This window comes from Hyla sarda, chromosome 8, assembly GCF_029499605.1.
Source record: "Hyla sarda isolate aHylSar1 chromosome 8, aHylSar1.hap1, whole genome shotgun sequence".
NCBI lineage: Eukaryota > Metazoa > Chordata > Amphibia > Anura > Hylidae > Hyla > Hyla sarda.
The window spans coordinates 63,272,344-63,294,557 of record NC_079196.1 but is presented as its reverse complement, the minus strand read 5'-3'; the positions used below and the strand labels follow the sequence as shown (position 1 = coordinate 63,294,557).

The window sequence follows — 22,214 nt, the reverse complement described above, 5'->3', positions numbered from 1 at the left end:
TAGTTCTGTAACATCTGGCTCTTCAGTTGTTGCCGAACTACAACTCCCAGCATGCCTGGGCAGTCTGGGCATGCTTGGAGTTTAATGCTGGAGGGCTACAGTTTGGAGACCACTACACAGTGGTCTCCAAACTGTTCTCCTCCATTTGTTGCAAAACTACAACTCCCATCATCCCCTTCGGCTGTCTGGGCATGCTGGGAGTTGTAGTTTTGCAACAACTAGAGGCACACTGGTTGGGAATCATTGTCTGTTTCCTAACTCAGTGTTTCCCAATCCATGTGCCTCCAGCTGTTGCAAAACTAAAACTCCCAGCATGCATGGTCTTTCTGTGCATGCTGGGAGTTATCGTTTTGCAACAGCTGGAGGCACACGGGTTGGGAAACACTGAGTTAGGAAACAGACAATCATTCCCAACCAGTGTGCCTCCAGTTGTTGCAAAACTACAACTCCCAGCATGCACTGACAGACCATGCATGCTGGGAGTTGTAGTTTTGCAACAGCTGGAGGCACACTGATTGGGAAACACTGAGTTAAGTAACAAACTCTGTGTTTTGCAACCAGTGTGCCTCCAGCTGTTGCATAACTACAACCCCCAGCATGCCCAGACAGCAAAAGGGCTGTTACGCCGAGCGCTCCGGGTCCCCGCTCCACTCCGGAGCGCTCGCTTCACTCTCCCCGCGGCAGCGCTCCGGTCACGTCCTCTGACCCGGGGCGCTGCGATTCCGCTGCCAGCCGGGATGCGATTCGCGATGCGGGTAGCGCCCGCTCGCGATGCGCACCCCGGCTCCCCTACCTGACTCGCTCTCCGTCTGTTCTGTCCCGGCGCGCGCGGCCCCGCTCCCTAGGGCGCGCGCGCGCCGGGTCTCTGCGATTTAAAGGGCCACTGCGCCGCTGATTGGCGCAGTGGTTCCAATTAGTGTTTACACCTGTGCACTTCCCTATATCACCTCACTTCCCCTTCACTCCCTCGCCGGATCTTGTTGCCTTAGTGCCAGTGAAAGCGTTCCTTGTGTGTTCCTTGCCTGTGTTTCCAGACCTTCTGCCGTTGCCCCTGACTACGATCCTTGCTGCCTGCCCCGACCTTCTGCTACGTCCGACCTTGCTTTTGCCTACTCCCTTGTACCGCGCCTATCTTCAGCAGCCAGAGAGGTGAGCCGTTGCTAGTGGATACGACCTGGTCACTACCGCCGCAGCAAGACCATCCCGCTTTGCGGCGGGCTCTGGTGAAAACCAGTAGTGGCTTAGAACCGGTCCACTAGCACGGTCCACGCCAATCCCTCTCTGGCACAGAGGATCCACTACCTGCCAGCCGGCATCGTGACAGTAGATCCGGCCATGGATCCCGCTGAAGTTCCTCTGCCAGTTGTCGCTGACCTCACCACGGTGGTCGCCCAGCAGTCACAACAGATAGCGCAACAAGGCCAACAGCTGTCTCAACTGACCGTTATGCTACAACAGTTACTACCACAGCTTCAGCAGTCATCTCCTCCGCCAGCTCCTGCACCTCCTCCGCAGCGAGTGGCCGCTCCTGGGATACGCTTATCCTTGCCGGATAAATTTAATGGGGACTCTAAGTTTTGCCGTGGCTTTCTTTCCCAATGTTCCCTGCATCTGGAGATGATGTCGGACCTGTTTCCCACTGAAAGGTCTAAGGTGGCTTTCGTAGTCAGCCTTCTGTCCGGAAAAGCCCTGTCATGGGCCACACCGCTCTGGGACCGCAATGACCCCGTCACTGCCTCTGTACACTCCTTCTTCTCGGAAATCCGAAGTGTCTTTGAGGAACCTGCCCGAGCCTCTTCTGCTGAGACTGCCCTGTTGAACCTGGTCCAGGGTAATTCTTCCGTTGGCGAGTATGCCGTACAATTCCGTACTCTTGCTTCAGAATTGTCCTGGAATAATGAGGCCCTCTGCGCGACCTTCAAAAAAGGCCTATCCAGCAACATTAAAGATGTTCTGGCCGCACGAGAAATTCCTGCTAATCTACATGAACTTATTCACCTAGCCACTCGCATTGACATGCGTTTTTCCGAAAGGCGTCAGGAACTCCGCCAAGATATGGACTCTGTTCGCACGAGGCGTTTCTTCTCCTCGGCTCCTCTCTCCTCTGGTCCCCTGCAATCTGTTCCTGTGCCTCCCGCCGTGGAGGCTATGCAGGTCGACCGGTCTCGCCTGACACCTCAAGAGAGGACACGACGCCGTATGGAGAACCTCTGCCTGTACTGTGCTAGTACCGAACACTTCCTGAGAGATTGTCCTATCCGTCCTCCCCGCCTGGAAAGACGTACGCTGACTCCGCACAAAGGTGAGACAGTCCTTGATGTCTACTCAGCTTCTCCACGTCTTACTGTGCCTGTGCGGATGTCTGCCTCTGCCTTCTCCTTCTCTACAGTGGCCTTCTTGGACTCTGGATCTGCAGGAAATTTTATTTTGGCCTCTCTCGTCAACAGGTTCAACATCCCGGTGACCAGTCTCGCCAGACCCCTCTACATCAATTGTGTAAATAATGAAAGATTGGACTGTACCATACGTTTCCGCACGGAGCCCCTTCTTATGAGCATCGGATCTCATCATGAGAGGATTGAACTTTTGGTCCTCCCCAATTGCACCTCGGAAATTCTCCTTGGACTTCCCTGGCTTCAACTTCATTCCCCTACCCTGGATTGGTCCACTGGGGAGATCAAGAGTTGGGGGTCCTCTTGTTCCAAGAACTGTCTAAAACCGGTTCCCAGTAACCCTTGCCGTAACTCTGTGGTTCCTCCAGTAACCGGTCTCCCTAAGGCCTATATGGACTTCGCGGATGTTTTCTGCAAAAAACAAGCTGAGACTCTACCTCCTCACAGGCCTTATGATTGCCCTATCGACCTCCTCCCGGGCACTACTCCACCCCGGGGCAGAATTTATCCTCTCTCTGCCCCAGAGACTCTTGCCATGTCCGAATACGTCCAGGAGAATCTAAAAAAGGGCTTTATCCGTAAATCCTCCTCTCCTGCCGGAGCCGGATTTTTCTTTGTGTCCAAAAAGGATGGCTCCCTACGTCCTTGCATTGACTACCGCGGTCTTAATAAAATCACGGTTAAGAACCGCTACCCCTTACCCCTCATCTCTGAACTCTTTGATCGCCTCCAAGGTGCCCACATCTTCACTAAATTGGACTTAAGAGGCGCCTATAACCTCATCCGCATCAGAGAGGGGGACGAGTGGAAAACGGCATTTAACACCAGAGATGGACACTTTGAGTATCTGGTCATGCCCTTTGGACTGTGCAACGCCCCTGCCGTCTTCCAAGACTTTGTCAATGAAATTTTTCGTGATCTGTTATACTCCTGTGTTGTTGTATATCTGGACGATATCCTAATTTTTTCTGCCAATCTAGAAGAACACCGCCAGCATGTCCGTATGGTTCTTCAGAGACTTCGTGACAACCAACTCTATGCCAAAATTGAGAAATGTCTGTTTGAATGCCAATCTCTTCCTTTTCTAGGATATTTGGTCTCTGGCCAGGGACTACAGATGGATCCAGACAAACTCTCTGCCGTCTTAGATTGGCCACGCCCCTCCGGACTCCGTGCTATCCAACGCTTTTTGGGGTTCGCCAATTATTACAGGCAATTTATTCCACATTTTTCTACCATTGTGGCTCCTATCGTGGCTTTAACCAAAAAAAATGCTGATCCCAAGTCCTGGCCTCCTCAAGCAGAAGACGCCTTTAAACGACTCAAGTCTGCCTTTTCTTCGGCTCCCGTCCTCTCCAGACCTGACCCTTCCAAACCCTTCCTATTGGAGGTTGATGCCTCCTCAGTGGGAGCTGGAGCTGTTCTTCTACAAAAAAATTCTTCCGGGCATGCTGTCACTTGTGGTTTTTTCTCTAGGACCTTCTCTCCAGCGGAGAGGAACTACTCCATCGGGGATCGAGAGCTTCTAGCCATTAAATTAGCACTTGAGGAATGGAGGCATCTGCTGGAGGGATCAAGTTCTCCTGTTATTATCTACACCGACCACAAGAACCTCTCCTACCTCCAGTCTGCCCAACGGCTGAATCCTCGCCAGGCCCGGTGGTCTCTGTTCTTTGCCCGATTTAATTTTGAGATTCACTTTCGTCCTGCCGATAAGAACATTAGGGCCGATGCTCTCTCTCGTTCCTCGGATGCCTCAGAAGTTGAACTCTCTCCGCAACACATCATTCCACCTGACTGCCTGATCTCCACTTCTCCTGCCTCCATCAGGCAGACTCCTCCAGGAAAGACCTTTGTTTCTCCTCGCCAACGCCTCGGAATCCTCAAATGGGGTCACTCCTCCCATCTCGCAGGTCATGCGGGTATCAAGAAATCTGTGCAACTCATCTCCCGCTTCTATTGGTGGCCGACTCTGGAGACGGATGTTGTGGACTTTGTGCGAGCCTGCACTATCTGTGCCCGGGATAAGACTCCTCGCCAGAAGCCCGCTGGTTTTCTTCATCCTCTGCCTGTCCCCGAACAGCCTTGGTCTCTGATTGGTATGGATTTTATTACTGATTTACCCCCTTCCCGTGGCAACACTGTTATTTGGGTGGTCGTTGATCGATTCTCCAAAATGGCACATTTCATCCCTCTTCCTGGTCTTCCTTCTGCGCCTCAGTTGGCTAAACAATTTTTTGTACACATTTTTCGTCTTCACGGATTGCCTACGCAGATTGTCTCGGATAGAGGCGTCCAATTCGTGTCTAAATTCTGGAGGGCTCTCTGTAAACAACTCAAGATTAAATTAAATTTTTCTTCTGCATATCATCCCCAGTCCAATGGACAAGTAGAAAGGATTAACCAGATCTTGGGTGATTATTTGCGACATTTTGTTTCCTCCCGCCAGGATGACTGGGCAGATCTCCTCCCATGGGCCGAATTCTCGTATAACTTCAGGGTCTCTGAGTCTTCCTCCAAATCCCCATTTTTCGTGGTGTACGGCCGTCACCCTCTTCCCCCCCTCCCTACTCCCTTGCCCTCTGGTCTGCCCGCTGTGGATGAAATTTCTCGTGACCTTTCCATCATATGGAGAGAGACCCAAAATTCTCTCTTACAGGCTTCATCACGCATGAAGAAGTTCGCGGATAAGAAAAGAAGAGCTCCCCCCGTTTTTTCCCCTGGAGACAAGGTATGGCTCTCCGCTAAATATGTCCGCTTCCGTGTCCCTAGCTACAAGTTGGGACCACGCTATCTTGGTCCTTTCAAAATTTTGTGTCAAATTAATCCTGTCTCTTATAAACTTCTTCTTCCTCCCTCTCTTCGTATCCCTAATGCCTTTCACGTCTCTCTTCTCAAACCACTCATCCTCAACCGTTTTTCTCCCAAGTCTGTTCCTCCCACTCCTGTTTCCGGCTCCTCGGACATCTTCTCGGTCAAAGAAATTTTAGCTGCCAAAAAGGTCAGAGGGAAAAATTTTTTTTTAGTGGACTGGGAGGGTTGTGGTCCTGAAGAGAGATCCTGGGAACCTGAGGACAACATCCTAGACAAAAGTCTGCTCCTCAGGTTCTCAGGCTCTAAGAAGAGGGGGAGACCCAAGGGGGGGGGGTACTGTTACGCCGAGCGCTCCGGGTCCCCGCTCCTCCCCGGAGCGCTCGCTTCACTCTCCCCGCGGCAGCGCTCCGGTCACGTCCTCTGACCCGGGGCGCTGCGATTCCGCTGCCAGCCGGGATGCGATTCGCGATGCGGGTAGCGCCCGCTCGCGATGCGCACCCCGGCTCCCCTACCTGACTCGCTCTCCGTCTGTTCTGTCCCGGCGCGCGCGGCCCCGCTCCCTAGGGCGCGCGCGCGCCGGGTCTCTGCGATTTAAAGGGCCACTGCGCCGCTGATTGGCGCAGTGGTTCCAATTAGTGTTTACACCTGTGCACTTCCCTATATCACCTCACTTCCCCTTCACTCCCTCGCCGGATCTTGTTGCCTTAGTGCCAGTGAAAGCGTTCCTTGTGTGTTCCTTGCCTGTGTTTCCAGACCTTCTGCCGTTGCCCCTGACTACGATCCTTGCTGCCTGCCCCGACCTTCTGCTACGTCCGACCTTGCTTTTGCCTACTCCCTTGTACCGCGCCTATCTTCAGCAGCCAGAGAGGTGAGCCGTTGCTAGTGGATACGACCTGGTCACTACCGCCGCAGCAAGACCATCCCGCTTTGCGGCGGGCTCTGGTGAAAACCAGTAGTGGCTTAGAACCGGTCCACTAGCACGGTCCACGCCAATCCCTCTCTGGCACAGAGGATCCACTACCTGCCAGCCGGCATCGTGACAAGGGCATGCTGGAAGTTGTAGTAGAATGCTTCCAGCTGTGCCATAACTACATCTCCTAGCATGCCCTCCTGCTGTCACTGCATGCTGAGAGTTGTAGTTTTGCAACAGCTATAGGTTCACATTCACAGGGGCAGAGGTTTACAGTGAGTTTCTTACTGCAAGTTTGAGATGCAGCAAATTTTCCGCTGCAGCTCAAACTCCCAGCGGGAAACTCACTGTGAACCCCCGCCTGTGTGAATGTACCCTAAAAACACTACACTACACAAAATAAAGAGTAAAACATTACAAATACACATACCCCTGTACAGCCCCCCCCCCCCTTCCCCAATAAAAATGAAAAACATCTGGTACATCACTGTTTCCCAAACGGGGCCTCCAACTTTTGCAAAACAACAACTCCCAGTATTGCCGGACAGCCATTGACTGTCCAGGCATGCTGGGAGTTATGCAACAGCTGGAGGCACCCTGTTTGGGAATCACTGGCATAGAATACCCCTATGTCCAACCCTATGCAAATCCCTAATGTAGGCCTGAAATGCGCATGGTGCTCTCTCAATTTGGAGCCCTGTCGTATTTCAAGGAAACATTTTAATGCCACATATGGGGTATTTCCGTACTCGGTAGAAATTGCCTAACAAATTTTGGGGGTCTTTTTTTCCTTTTATCCCTTATGGAAAAGTAAAGTTGGGAACTACTCCTGCATGTTATAGTAAAAAAAATTTTTTTTTTACACTAACTTGCTGGTGTTGCCCCATACTTTTTTATTTCACAAGCGGTAAAAGAAAAAAAAGACCTCCAAAATTTCTCCTGAGTATGGAAATACCCCATATGTGGGCGTAAAATGCTCTGCGGGCGCACAACAATGCTCAAAAGTGAGAGCGCCATGTACATTTGGTGTGATTTGCACAGGGGTGGCTGATCGTTACAGCGGTTCTGACATAAACACACAAAAAAAAAAAACATGTGACCCCTTTTTGGAAACTACATCCCTTAAGGAACATAACAAAGGAGCGCCATTGAGCTTTTGGAGAGAGCATTTGGCTGGAATTGAAGGCCATGTGCATTTACAAAACCCCAATAGTGCCAGAACAGTGGAACCTCCCCAACATGTGACCCCATTTTGATAACTAAACCCCTCACAAAGGGGTGCAGCTAGCATTTACACCCCACAGGTGTCTGACAGATTTTTGGAACAGTGGTCCGTGAAAATGAAAAATTTTAGTTTTCATTTGCACAGCTCAATGTTCCACAAGTCTGTCAAACACCAGTTTGGTATAAATGCTCACCGCACCCCTTATTGCATTCTATGAGGGGTGCAGTTTCCAAAATGGGGTCACATGTTGAGGGGGTCCACTGTTCTAGTAGCATGGGGGCTTTTTAAATGCACATGGCCCCTCGACTTCTATTCCAAACAAATTGTCTCTCCAAAAGCTCCTTCTCTTCTGAGCAGTGTAGTGTGCCAGGAGAGCACTTGACGTCCACACATGGGGTATTTCCATACTCAAAATAAATGGGGTTACAAATTTTGGGGGGAATTTTCTGCTATAACCTCCTGTAAAAATAGTGAATTTTGGGGGGGAAAAAGCTGCATTTTACTGAAATTTTTTTATTTTTATTTACACATCCGACTTTAACGAAAAATCGTCAAACACCTGTGGGATGTTAAAGGGGTAGTCCAGTGGTGAAAAACTTATCCCCTATCCTAAGGATAGGGGATAAGTTTGAGATCGCGGGGGGTCCGACCGCTGGGGCCCCCTGCGATCTCTCTGTACGGGGCCCCGGCTCTCCGCCGAGATAGCGGGTGTCGACCCCCGCACGAGGCGGCGGCCGACACGCCCCCTCAATATATCTCTATGGCAGAGCCGGAGATTGCCGAAGGCAGCGCTTCGGCTCTGCCATAGAGTTGTATTGAGGGGGCGTGTCGGCCGCCGCCTCGTGCGGAGGTCGACACGCCCCCTTCCAGCGGGCTGTCGGGGCTCCGTACAGGAGATCGCGGGGGGCCCCAGGGGTCGGACCCCCCGCGATCTGCAACTTATCCCCTATCGTTAGGATAGGGGATAAGTTGCTCACCACTGAATCACCACTGGACTACTCCTTTAAGGCTCACTGTACCCCTTGTTACGTGCATTAAAGGGTGTAGTTTCCAAAATAGTATGCCATGTGTGTTTTTTGTTTTTTTTTGCTGTTATGGCACCACAGGGGCTTACTAAATGCGACATGCCCCCCAAAAACCATTTCAGCAAAATTTGCTTTCAAAAAGCCAAATATGGCTCCTTCTCTTCTGAGCATTGTAGTGCTCCAACAGAACGCTTGATATCTACGTATGGGGTATTTCCATACTCAGAAAAAATGGGGTTACACATTTTGGGGGACATTTTCTCCTATTACCTCTTGTAAAAATGGTAAATTTGGGGGGGGAGCATTTTAGTGAAAGAAAAAAAAATGTAATTTACACATTTAACTTTAACAAAAAGTCGTCAAACACCTGGGGGGTGTTAAGGCTCACTATAACCCTTGTTACGTGCCTTGGGGGTGTAGTTTCCAAAATAGTATGTTAGTATTTTTTTTGTGTTGTTGTTATGGAACCATAAAGACTTCCTAAATGTGACATGCCCCTAAAAACCATTTCAGCAAAATCTGCTTTCCAAAATCTCATTGTCTCTCCTTCACTTCTGAGCCCTCTAGTGCACCCACAGAGCATTTTTCGTTCACATGGGAGGTATTTCCTTACTCGAGAAATTGGGTTACACATTTTGGGGGGCATTTTCTTCTTTTACCTTGTGTAAAAATTCAAAAACTGGGTGTACAAGAACATGGAGATTTTGAATTTTCTCCTTCACTTTGCTACTATTCCTGTGAAACACCTAAAGGGTTAACAAACATTCTGAATATCATTTTGTGAACTTTGAGGGGTGCAGTTTTTATAATGGGGTCATTTATGGGGTATTTCTAATATGAAGACCCCTCAAATCCACTTCAAAACTGAACTGGTCCCTGAAAAATTCCGATTTAAAAATTTTTGTGAAAAATTGGAAAATTACTGCTGAACTTTAAAGCCCTCTGATGTCTTCCAAAAGTAAAAACATGTCAACCTTATGATGTAAACATAAAGTGGACATATTGTATATGTGAATCAATATATCATTTATTTGGTATGTCTATTTCCCTCACAGGCAGAGAGCTTCAAAGTTAGAAAAATTCTAAATTTTCAAATTTTTCATAGAATTTTAGATTTTTTCACCAAGAAATGATGCAAGTATAGACAAAAATTTACCTCTGTCATAAAGTAGAATATGGAAAATGCTAAGAAAAGGGGGCTCAATCTAATTATATATATCTATTGTGGGTGCTGATCAGTGTACCAAAATACATGAAATTGGAAAAAGGGGAACACACTGAAATAGCATCAGCACACCAACACACGAATTATAGAAAATATATACCAATTTTATTACCAAATATATGTATTCATACAAAACAAGGGAAGAAAGAAAAGGGTTAAAACCATTTAAAATAATGGGCTAAGATGTAAGCCCAAGCACTCATCTAGGTAGGGGCCATGAACCCCCTCTCCCAGTGACAGGCACCCGTCCTACTATGTTAAATAATAAGTCACACCATACATATAACACCGTTATAAGTAATAGAAGTACAAGCTATATAGTAGCATAATCAATAATGTATGAACAGCAATAGGCGGCTATAGTAACCACTAACAAAGCCTGTAATACATGCAGATAACACAATGCATGAAGTCACCTAGTATATAAATATATATATATATATATATATATATATATGCTTTTCACCACTTATATTCACATTCTTCATTCGCTATAGTCACTCAGCACGTTTGTTTCCCCTTTTTCCAATTTCATAAAAAGGAGACTATGTCTTGAAAAAACTATCTTGGAATCAAATTCATAAGTAAAAGTATCCCAGAGTTATTAATGCTTAACCCCTTAACGACGGCTCCCGATCTGTGAAGAGTGTTCAGAAGCTGAGCGAGCTTCGTATCTGCGAGGTCCTGGTTGCTATCAACACCCAGGACCCGGGGCTAATACCGGACATCGCCGATCTGGTATTAACCCTTTAGCCGCCGCGATCAAAGTTGATCGCGGTGTCTAAAATGGGAAAATACACTGCCGGTTAGCTCAGCGGAGCTGAAATCGCAGCATCCCGAACAGGTGACAGGACAGCAGGAGGTACATCAGCACACCAACACACAAATATTAAATAAGTATACAAATTTTATTAAATATACACATATAACTATGCAGAAGAGGGGGAAGGAAGAAAAAAATAATGGGCTGGAAACGTAAGCCCAAACACTCACCTAGGGAGGGGCCATGAACCCCCTCTCCTAGAAGCACTGAGGAAGTTGCCTTTTGGAGCGACGGAACGCGTGGGGCTTCTTGTGGCCCCGTCCTTTTACTGACCTCTTACATCTGGTCTAGTCCTCCATTTCTTTAAATGCTCCTTTCATGTCTGTGATTTGCATTATTATAGGTTATGTCAGTACTCTGAATTACTGTTTATTGTTGTATACACAGACATTTTGCTGCATAGCCTATATATTTATGATGTACAATGGTCTTATATGTATGGTGTGACACATTATTCAATCAATAGGACGGGTGCCTGCTATAGGAGAGGGGGTTCATGGCCCCTCCCTAGGTGAGTGTTTGGGCTTACGTTTCCAGCCCATTATTTTAAATGGTTTTATTTCTTTTTTCTTCCTTCCCCCTCTTCTGCATAGTTATATGTGTATATTTAATAAAATTTGTATACTTATTTAATATTTGTGTGTTGGTGTGCTGATGTATATTCAGTGTTTTCCCTTTTCTTCTTTATTGCTATATTGCATACTCTTTGATACACTGATCAGCACCCACAATTGTTTACTAGTTTGAGCCCCCAGTTTTTTACATATGTTTAAGGACAGCAGGAGGTGTCTTACCTTGCTCTTGGCTGTCTGATCGGCAATTGATTGCTACAAGCCTGAAATCCAGGCTTGAGCAATCAAGCGCAGATAACACTGATCAATGAATTCCTAAGGCAATGCATTGAACAGTGTAAGAGATCAGTGCATGCAGTTTTATAGCCACTAGAGGGGGCTATAACATTGCATAAAAAAGTTTTTAAAAAGTTAATAAATGTGATTTAACCCCTTCCCTTATAAAAATTAGAATCCCCCCCCCCTTTTCCCATTTAAAAAAAGTGTGTAAATAAAAATAAAAACAAACATATGTAGTATTACCGCATGCTTAAATGTCCGAACCATTAAAATATATTGTTAATTAAACCACACGGTCAATGGCGTACGCGCAAAAAAATTCCAAAGTCCAAAATAGCGTATTTTTGGTCACTTTTTGTACCATTAAAAGATGAATAAAAAGCAATCAAAAAGTCTGATCAAAAGAAAAATGGTACCAGTTAAAACTTCAGCTCATGGCACAAAAAATGAGCCCTCTTACATCCCATTTCAAGGAAAAATAAAAAAGTTATAGGAGTCAGAATATGACAATTTGAAACGTATACATTTTCGTGCATATAGTTAGGATTTTTTCCAGAAGTACGACAAAATGAAACCTATACAAGTAGGGTGTCATTTTAATCATATGGACCTACAGAATAAAGATAAGGTGTCATTTTTACCGAAAAATGTACTGCGTAGAAACGGAAGCTCCCAAAATTACAAAATGGCATTTTTTCTTCAATTTTGTCGCACAATGATTTTTTTTCACTGTAGATTTTTGGGTAAAATGACTGATTTCATTACAAAGTAGAATTGGTGGTGCAAAAAAAAAAAAAAGCCATCATATGGATTTTTTGGTGCAAAATTGAAAGGGTTATGATATAGAAAATGTAAGGAGGAAAAAATGAAAGTGCAAAAACTGAAAAACGCTTGGTCCTTAAAGGGATATTCCAGGAAAAAACTTTTTTATGTATATCAACTGGCTCCAGAAAGTTAAACAGATTTGTAAATTACTTCTATTAAAAAATCTTAATCCTTTCAGTACTTATGAGCTTCTGAAGTTAAGGTTATTCTTTTCTGTCTAAGTGCTCTCTGATGACACCTGTCTCGGGAAACGCCCAGTTTAGAAGAGGTTTGCTATGGGGATTTGCTTCTAAACTGGGCGTTTCCCGAGACAGGTGTCATCAGAGAGGACTTAGACAGAAAAGAACAACCTTAAATTCAGAAGCTCATAAGTACTGAAAGGATTAAGATTTTTTAATAGAAGTAATTTACAAATCTGTTTAACTTTCTGGAGCCAGTTAATATATATAAAAAAGTTTTTTCCTGGAATACCCCTTTAAGGGGTTAAAGGAAAACTGTCAGCTTGCTCCCCTGCACTAACCAGCGGTACTGGCTGGTAGTGCGGGGGATGCTGATCAGTTTCATGCATACCATGCCCGGATACGCCACGCTGTTCGCCAGTTATCTGCTTTCTTCTTGATATGCAAATTAGCTGCTAACTGGCACGGGTGGGGTTACTGCTTTCATCTTGCACTGTGACATAACCGTCCCACAGCATCGCCTTGCTTATGAATATTCATGTTCTCCCTCATCATCTCCCTCTCCTCCCTGCTGATTTCAGGACTCCACTGCGCTGATGCGCCTTCCGGGTGTAGACAGGAAGCCAGCACATGCGCAGTGGAGTCCTGAAATCAGCGGGGAGGAGAGGGAGATGATGAGGGAGAACATGAATACTCATTAACCAGGTGATGCTGCGGGCCCATCGGCGGTTACGTCACAGTGCCAGATGAAGGTAGTAATCCCGCCCATTCCACTGCTGATATTCAGCTGCCAAAGAAATGGAGTAATCCATGCGGGGTCTATTAGGCCTGGCAATGGCAGCCCTAGCGCCGACGGAACCAGTCAGCGTCGGGTGCACTTGGAATCCCGGGCCTGAATTTTTCCAGCGAAAGATTCCGTAATGTGAACTAAAGTGGAAGAATAATCTAGCCTTTGGACCTCAAATAGTAACACTTCTTCCTCTCTAGGGAGGTAGTGGAAATATGATACGTGGTTCGCTGTTATAACCTTGTTTGGAGGCCTAAAAATTCTCCTGGAGACAAGATTTTTTTGGTAGGGGAGGACATTGCACCTGCTCTTGTACTACAGTGATTATCTAATGTGGTGTAACTGGAGTCTTTGTGTTAGCAGGAGGTCGGGACAGGTGGGACATATGGCTGCCCTTTTGACCAGTACTTGTTGTTATATTCTTGAAGTGACATTGATGTATGATAAGTGTCTATGAACGTACTTACTTTGATCCAGTATACACTCATTTAGCATTACTGAGTTTGTTATTAAACAATATATCTATAAGCGTTTATCACATTAGGCCAACGAAACAATTGTATGATACAAACCTATAAATTGGATTTACAAACCTGTTCCTTTTGTTTTCCTTTAGTTTCTGAAGAGTATGAAGCTAGAGAAACTATTACTGAAAAAATGACTGAAGAAAAACAGTAAGTATTTTGTTTCCATTCTTATTTCGGTGTTTCGGTTGTATTTTACCTGAGAGAATTGGGCTTTGGAGGACCTTAGATGATGGAGAACCCAGGGCAATTGCTTCTTTTTCTCCTAATAATCTAGCAGAAGTATGCCAGTATTAGTAAATCTGACCCAATATATAATACAGATTACAATAAAGCTGGCCACACACATAAGATAGCTGTTGGCCAATATCTATCTCTCCTGATCCCCCAAACACACGCATGCTTGGCTTGCAGGCAGGCATGTGTTCTGAATGGGGAAGGGGAGAAAAACGCTAAGAGGTAGCCATGGCAGAGCCCCCATTAGAAAATCCATCATGGCTGACCATTCTTTTCCTTGATGTCTGTCATATGGGGATAGTTGGGAGATCGTCATACACATTACATGGGTGGCCAAACTTGCTGAACAGGCTTGGCTGTCACATATCTAATGTAAATGAACAGCTTAGGACTTTTGTTTGTGTCACATTTGTGTTATGATTTCTGTACAGAAAAGTTGAATCAAGGCTGTGAAAAATCCATCACACAGTGGACACCAGTGGCACCCAGCAGACCTGGGTATTGCTTGGCTTAGCTGTCTCTTGTTTAGCTTAATGCTATTTTGTCAGATGTGACAGAATTTGCAACAGTGGCTTTAAATGTAGCCCTCATTGCGGATGTTAACACTGCCTAATATTGGATCTGAACCAATAGATTTGCCCAAAGAAACTAAGTAACTTAAAGGGGTAGTCCAATGCTGAAAAACTTATCCCCTATCCTAAGGATAGGGGATAAGTTTCAGATTGCTGTGGTCTGACCCCTGGGGCCCCCCACAATCTCCTATACGGGGCCCCGGCTCGCTGACCAGATAGCGGGTGTTGACCACCGCACGAAGCGGCGGCTGACACGCCCCCTCAATACATCGCTATGGCAGAGCAGGAGATTGCTGAAGTCAGCGCTCCGGCTCTGCCATAGAGTTGTATTGAGGGGGCGTGTCAGCCGCTTTTTCGTGCGGTGGTCAACACGCCCCCTTCCTGCGGGTTGCTGGGGCCCCATACAGGAGATCGCAGGGGGCCCCAGTGGTCGAACCCCCCAGCAATCTGAAACTTATGCCCTGTTCTAAGGATAGGGGATACGTTTTTCAGCACTGGATATCTCCTGTAACGTGTTTTTCCCCACCAATGAGCAGAATGAATAGGCCTTTCACAGTGGAAATAGTGTATATCCCTGATACTACAGTTCACCAAGGTATATCTTTATGTACAGAAGTCCCACTGGGCCTTGTACAACAGAGATCAGTGGACAACCTTTTATCTATAATAAACAGGTGGTTAGAAAGATTTAATGGGCAAAATGTAAAATAAACTATGATGTTTGTTAATTATTTAAACCATGGGTGTTGTTTTCAGGATAACAGAAGAACAAAAGATGGAAGTAGAGGTGACTGCTCCTGTTGAAACTGGGGAAGGAGTAGCTCCCTACTTCATCAGAAAACCAACAATCCAGAAATTAGTTGAGGGAGGCCGGGTTATATTTGAATGTCAGATTGAAGGAAATCCCAAGCCACATGTTTACTGGAAAAAGGCTGGAGTTCCCCTAAACACTGGATACAGGTAAGACATTAAAACAGAGAAATTATTTATTTTTACATGTATTTAAATAAAATTTTTATACCAAAAAAAAATTCGAATCTTTAGAAGATCATAATTATTTATATAGTTCATTTATTTTCTTGGTACGCTGGGAAGTATGTTGTAGAAGTTATATAGTTGTGATAGAAGTGTATACCCACTATTATTTTTATTATAATAATAATAAAATGATCATATAATGGACTTGATAGTTATATAAATATGTAAAAGCAAGAAAGAGCATTACATATAATACATATATGTGTCCTTACAGATATAAAGTCTCATATAACAAAGATACAGGAGAATGCACACTTGAGATTTCTATGACTTTTGCTGATGATGCTGGAGAATACAGCATTGTTATTCGTAACAAACATGGAGAAACTACTGAAACTACTAATCTACTAGAAGAAGGTAATAGAGGATCCATATAAATAAAGCATTAAAAAATTATTATTATTAATGGAATAATTCTGATTTTATATCTTTACATATTACATTGCTTTCTTACTTTTTGCCTGTAAACAGCCGAATATGACGCCTACATGAGGATGCACGAAGAAGCAACTCCATATGTACCTGAACCACAAGTTGCCGAAGTGGCACCCGTGGCCCCTCGAGCAGAATATGATAGGGAATACGAAAGGGAACAAGCCCTTATCAGAAAGAAGATGGCTAAGGATACTACTCTAGTGAAAACTACAATTCATGCTGAGGTATATGTCTACAGAAGTTGCAATTCTTGCAGATCATATCAAATTTTTTATCTTAGCTTTGTTGGGTTTTTTGAGGTTTCCTAATTTTCTATTAGCCAGTGCTTTTATTTAATAATGTATGCATATGATTTAATATATTTATTACAAGTATTCTTAATGTATGAAAATTATTGAATACATTTTTTTACAAATATTGTTAATGTATGCAAATGATTGAAAACATTTATTACAAGTATTATTTTTTCCATAAACTTGAATTCTATTATACCCTTGCAGGAGTATCAACTAACCGCATTTGAAGAGAAACTGATCACAGAAATTGAATACAGAATTATTAAGATTAGCTTAGAAGAACTTCTTGAAGAAGATGGAGAAGAGATGATTGTTGATGTTCCGGAGTCTGAAATAATTGAGTCAGGATTTGACATTAGACTGAAAAGTTACCAGATCCTTGAAGGAATGGGGGTCACCTTCCATTGTAAAATGTCTGGCTACCCATTGCCAAAGGTACGTAGAACACTCTTACTCACATACATTAAAAATATATACCCCAAGATAAAGGTCTCTTTGCCCAGCTTTAAAAAAAACATAGTATTTTTTTAATGTTATGTCTATATGTGGCCACCCTGTGGCTATGATGGGTCTTGCAGCCTGTTGATGTGTCAATTATTTCTACAGATGCCAAAACTATGCCTGTTTATTATGCTGTGTGCACAGACAACCACATTACTATAGATTTACAGCCTTTGGCTCTCCGGGCTTGCTGGGAGTTGTAGCTTTCCAACAGCTAGAGACACTATGTTTGGAAAATACTGCTGTAGACTGTCTAATCTAAATAAAATTTATCTAAGACAATTTTTTATTTACCTCCCCAATTATTTTTAGTGGAATTTTCATTTACAAAGACTTTCTCCAATAATAAGTCATTAATGTTACCTTTTTTGTTTAAGATTGCATGGTTCAAGGATGGTAAACGCATTAAGCTTGGAGGACGCCACCAAATGGAAACCCTACAGGACGGAAGAGCAAGTTTGCGCATCCCTGTTCTGTTGCCTGAAGATGAGGGTATTTACACTGCTTTGGCCAGTAATTTTAAAGGGAATGCCATTTGCTCTGGAAAACTGTATGTGGAGCCAGTGGCACCTACTGGGGGTCCAGCTTATATACCAGCCCCGGATGCTGTGAAAAGAATAAGGTATTGCTTTTGTTCACATTTATTTCTTCTGCATTTAGTGCACTACTCATTTCTGCCTGGTTAAAATTTTAACATATCTTATTGTATCATTAAAGGTCTGTATCTCCAAGGTCACCAAGTCGCTCTCCTGGACGTTCTCCAGCACGTTCTCCAGCTCGCCGACTGGATGAAACTGATGAGTCCCAGTTGGAGAGATTATACAAACCAGTCTTTGTCCTGAAACCTGCATCTTTCAAATGTTCTGAAGGTCAAACTGCAAGATTTGACTTGAAAGTTGTTGGAAGACCAATGCCTGAAACATATTGGTTCCACAACGGTAACTAATTTCATTTTAATAGATTTTTTAATTACTCTTGAAGATACATTAGTATGTCACCTATTTTATTACTTACTGTATAATTTATGTTATTTTGAAAAATCTCAATTGTACTTATGCAGAAATTACTGTTCTTTGGCTAAAATGGCATACAACAATACCAATTTTTTCTTAATTTTTTTATTTATTAGGTCAACAAATAGTGAATGATTATACACATAAAATTGTTGTCAAGGAAGATGGCACACAGTCTCTTATCATAGTCCCAGCTTTGCCAACTGATTCTGGAGAATGGACTGTCATTGCTCAGAACAGAGCTGGCAAAACCTCAGTCTCAATGACATTAACAGTGGAAGGTATAATATTTCTGCTTTGTGTTTATATTCTGATCAAATATCCTGTCCGTACTCCAGTTTAATCCAAGTTTGTTTCTTTTCATTGCAGCAAAGGAACATTTACAAAGACCACAATTTGTGGAAAAACTTAAAAATGTCAGTGTCAAAGAAGGCACTAAACTGGAAATGGCTGTGAGAGCTGTAGGCAACCCCAATCCTGATATTGTGTGGCTAAAGAACAGCGATATCATAGCTCCTCACAAATTTCCAAACATAATGTGAGTACACAATAACATAATACTTGTATTACACAACTTGCTACATAAACACTGATGTAAATTATCTCTTTTTTGCAGAATTGAAGGAAGTAAAGGACAGGCCGCACTTAAAATTCAGTCTGCAGTTGGCAGAGACTCTGCATGGTATACTGCCACTGCTATTAACAAAGCAGGACGTGACACTACTAGATGCAAAGTAAATGTTGAGGTTGAATTTGCGGAGCCTGAACCAGAGAGAAAACTCATCATTCCAAAGGGAACATACAAGGCAAAAGAAATTGCTGCTCCAGAGCTAGAGCCCTTACATCTACGTTATGGTCAGGAACAATGGGAAGAAGGAGACCTGTATGACAAAGAGAAACAGCAAAAACCATTCTTTAAGAAGAAGCTGACTTCAGTAAGGCTCAAGCGCTTTGGGCCTTCACACTTTGAGTGTCGTCTTACACCAATTGGAGACCCAACAATGGTAGTTGAATGGCTTCATGATGGAAAGCCATTGGCTGCTGCCAACAGGCTTCGAATGGTTAATGAGTTTGGCTACTGTAGCCTTGATTATGAAGTAGCTTATCCCAGAGACAGTGGTGTTGTTACTTGTAGAGCAACTAATAAATATGGAACAGACCATACATCAGCTACTTTAATTGTGAAAGATGAGAAGAGCCTTGTTGAAGAATCTCAGCTGCCAGAAGGCAGACAAAGTATGCAAAGAATTGAAGAGCTGGAAAGGCTGGCACATGAAGGTGCCGTTGCAGGCGTATCAGAAGATGTTAAGGAAAAGCAGAAACCAGAAATTGTTTTGTTCCCTGAACCTGCAAGAGTTTATGAAGGAGAAATAGCAAGATTCCGGAGCCGTGTTACTGGATATCCTCAACCAAAAGTTAATTGGTATCTCAATGGACAGCTTATTCGTAAAAGCAAAAGATTCAGACTTCGCTATGATGGCATATATTACCTTGAAATAGTTGACTGCAAATCTTATGATTCTGGTGATGTTAAAGTCACAGCAGAAAACCCTGAGGGTGTTGTTGAACATTCAGTAAAGCTCGAGATTCAGCAAAAAGAAGATTTTAGGTCTGTTCTGAGGAGAACACATGAGCCAAAAGTTGCCGCTCCTCCAACTGAGACTGGAAAACTTCCATTTGATGTTAAGAAAGTAGATGCAGGAGGAAAAGAGTTTGTAAAACTTAAGAGGACCGAAAGAATAACTCATGACAAAATCTCTGAAGAATCTGAAGAATTGCGCAGTAAATTTAAGCGCAGGACAGAAGAAGGGTACTATGAAGCTATTACTGCTGTTGAACTCAAATCACGCAGAAAAGATGAAGCATATGAGGACATGCTAAAAAAGACAAAAGACGATCTCCTTCATGTGACCAAAGAACTAACTGAGGAGGAAAAGAAAGCACTTGAAGTTGAAGGGCAAATCACTATTCCAACCTTTAAGCCAGATAGAATTGAGCTGTCCCCAAGCATGGAAGCTCCCAAAATATTAGAAAGAATCCAGAGTCAGACAGTGGCTCAGGGATCTGAAGCTCACTTCCGTGTCCGTGTTGTAGGAAAGCCAGACCCAGAGTGCCAGTGGTTTAAGAATGGTGTCAAGGTTGAACGATCTGACCGTATTTATTGGTACTGGCCAGAAGATAATGTGTGTGAACTGGTGATCAGAGATGTTGTTGCAGAAGACTCTGCCAGCATCATGGTAAAAGCCATCAACGTGGCTGGTGAAACCTCAAGTCATGCATTTTTGCTTGTGCAAGGTGGGATATTACTAGTCGATAAGTCTTCTATTTAGATAAATGTTTTTACTTTTTTCTGATTTATCTTATCTTCGCTGTTATTTCTATTCCTGTTCAGGCAAACTTCTAATCACATTTACACAAGAACTACAAGAACTGAAAGCAAAGGAAAAAGACAACATTGCAACATTTGAGTGTGAAACATCAGAACCATTTGTGAAAGTGAAATGGTTCAAAAGCGGTGTAGAAATTCACTCTGGTGATAAGTACAGAATGCACTCTGAAAGAAAAATCCATTTCCTTTCGGTGCTTGCAATTGATATGTCAGATGCTGATGAATACTCTTGTGCCCTTAAAGAAGATGAATCTGTAAAGACAACTGGTAAACTTATTGTTGAAGGTAAGTAAGAGCATTAATAATATTTTTTTTACAAAAAGTCATTATTGATCACAACTTAAAAATAATACTTGTATTCTAATTTCACTTGTGATTATTTTGTAGACCCATGGTATTGCACTTTTTTTTTTTTGACATGGTCTTAAAAAAATACCCATTTGTATTGCAGGCACTCCTGTTGAGTTCACCCATGAACTTGAGGACATTGAGGTTTCAGAAACACAATCTGGAGAGTTTGAATGTTCTGTTTCTCTTGAAGACATTGAGGGTAAATGGTATCATGGTGACACAGAGATTACACCCAATGGCAAATATGTGGCTACATCCCGCAGAGGACGACATGTTCTTACAGTTAAAGATGTCACAAAAGAAGATCAAGGAGAATACAGTTTTGTGATTGCTGGGAAAAAGACCACTGCACAGATGAAAGTAAAACGTGAGTATATTATCTAGTTTTTGTGAAGATTTTTTTTATAGGTCTACTGTATTTTAACATATATATCTTACTCTATTTTTTCTTTTTTTTTACAGCCCGTCCTATTACAATCATGCAAGGTCTTTCAGATCAGAAAGTATGTGAGGGTGACATCGCTCAACTGGAAGTAAAAGTATCTCTGGAAAACGCTGAAGGAGTCTGGCTGAAAGATGGAGAAGAGATACAGCCCAGTGATCGTATTCATATTGTGATTGACAAACAGTCTCACATGTTACTTATTGAAGACGCTATCTCCGATGATATTGGAAACTATACCTTTACTGTACCAGAGATGGATCTCTCCACATCCGGACATTTGTCTGTCTATAGTGAGTGTCCACATGTATTACAAAATGTCCATATTACTCAGCTGCAAGATATGAGCCCTGTTTAAATACTATATTTACATTCCACAGGTGTTGAGATTGTCATACCCCTAAAGGATGTCCATGCTATAGAAGGAACAAAAGCTGTCCTTGAATGTAAAGTGTCAGTTCCTGATATGACTTCTGCCAAGTGGTCAGTCAATGATCATCCACTTAAACTTGATGATCGAGTGCAAGCAATTTCCAAAGGTGCCAAACAAAGGCTGGTATTTTCAAGAGCTAATGCTTCTGATGAAGGAGAAGTCAAATTGATGATCGGTAAAGTGGAATCCACTTGCAAGCTTACCGTGGAGAGTAAGTATTGCTTTTTTATTAGTTTGGAACCCATATATACAAGAAAATCTAGGTTGTAACACTTTATAATTTTTTATTTTTACAGCGCCCTTTGTTCCAGGGTGCTGTACATATGATAAGGGATTAAAATACATTAACAACAAAATGGATTAAAATACATCATAAACAAAAATGAAAAAAGAAACAGAGTAAATTATAGACTGATATAGAGTGAGAAAGGGGCCTGCTCACAATGGCTTCCAATGTACAAATGGGGTTTATATGAATCTGCATAAAAAAAATACGGTAGAAGATATTGTTTGGTAGGAAATTATAATTTATTAGTAGACAACTCTCTTATACCTCCAAGTTGCAAATATAACATTGTAATGTTACTGCTTATCCCACAGAAATCACAATTATTAGAGGACTGAGTGACAGAACTTGCACAGAGACCGAGAATGTAACCTTAGAGGTCGAATTGTCACATGCTGGAATTGATGCCCTATGGCTTTTCAAAAATGAAGAACTAAAGCCAAGTCCAAAGTACAAGATCGAATCCAAAGGAAAGATATACAGACTCACAATTACCGATATGATGAAGGATGAGGAAGGACAGTACACATTCTTTGCTGGGGAACAGCAAACTAGTGGAAAACTTACAGTTTCAGGTACATTACTAATCCATAAAACCCTAATATGGTCTTTGGAAAATTTTGTTAAAATAACATCATGT

At 43.3% G+C, this 22,214-nt stretch overlaps 1 protein-coding gene across 1 annotated transcript in view; it reads left to right on the top strand.

The window, feature by feature from the left end:
* TTN (titin) overlaps nucleotides 1–22,214 on the top strand; it is a 287,825-nt gene that overhangs the window by 39,757 nt on the left and 225,854 nt on the right. The window contains exons 16-30 of the mRNA XM_056536637.1: nucleotides 13,674–13,731; nucleotides 15,147–15,350; nucleotides 15,643–15,785; nucleotides 15,900–16,087; nucleotides 16,364–16,594; nucleotides 17,038–17,282; nucleotides 17,378–17,598; nucleotides 17,790–17,954; nucleotides 18,043–18,211; nucleotides 18,290–19,968; nucleotides 20,066–20,347; nucleotides 20,514–20,780; nucleotides 20,876–21,148; nucleotides 21,236–21,499; nucleotides 21,889–22,149. Of these exons, the coding sequence (XP_056392612.1) occupies nucleotides 13,674–13,731; nucleotides 15,147–15,350; nucleotides 15,643–15,785; nucleotides 15,900–16,087; nucleotides 16,364–16,594; nucleotides 17,038–17,282; nucleotides 17,378–17,598; nucleotides 17,790–17,954; nucleotides 18,043–18,211; nucleotides 18,290–19,968; nucleotides 20,066–20,347; nucleotides 20,514–20,780; nucleotides 20,876–21,148; nucleotides 21,236–21,499; nucleotides 21,889–22,149 (4,650 nt within the window). The remainder of the gene's footprint in view (nucleotides 1–13,673; nucleotides 13,732–15,146; nucleotides 15,351–15,642; nucleotides 15,786–15,899; nucleotides 16,088–16,363; nucleotides 16,595–17,037; nucleotides 17,283–17,377; nucleotides 17,599–17,789; nucleotides 17,955–18,042; nucleotides 18,212–18,289; nucleotides 19,969–20,065; nucleotides 20,348–20,513; nucleotides 20,781–20,875; nucleotides 21,149–21,235; nucleotides 21,500–21,888; nucleotides 22,150–22,214) is intronic.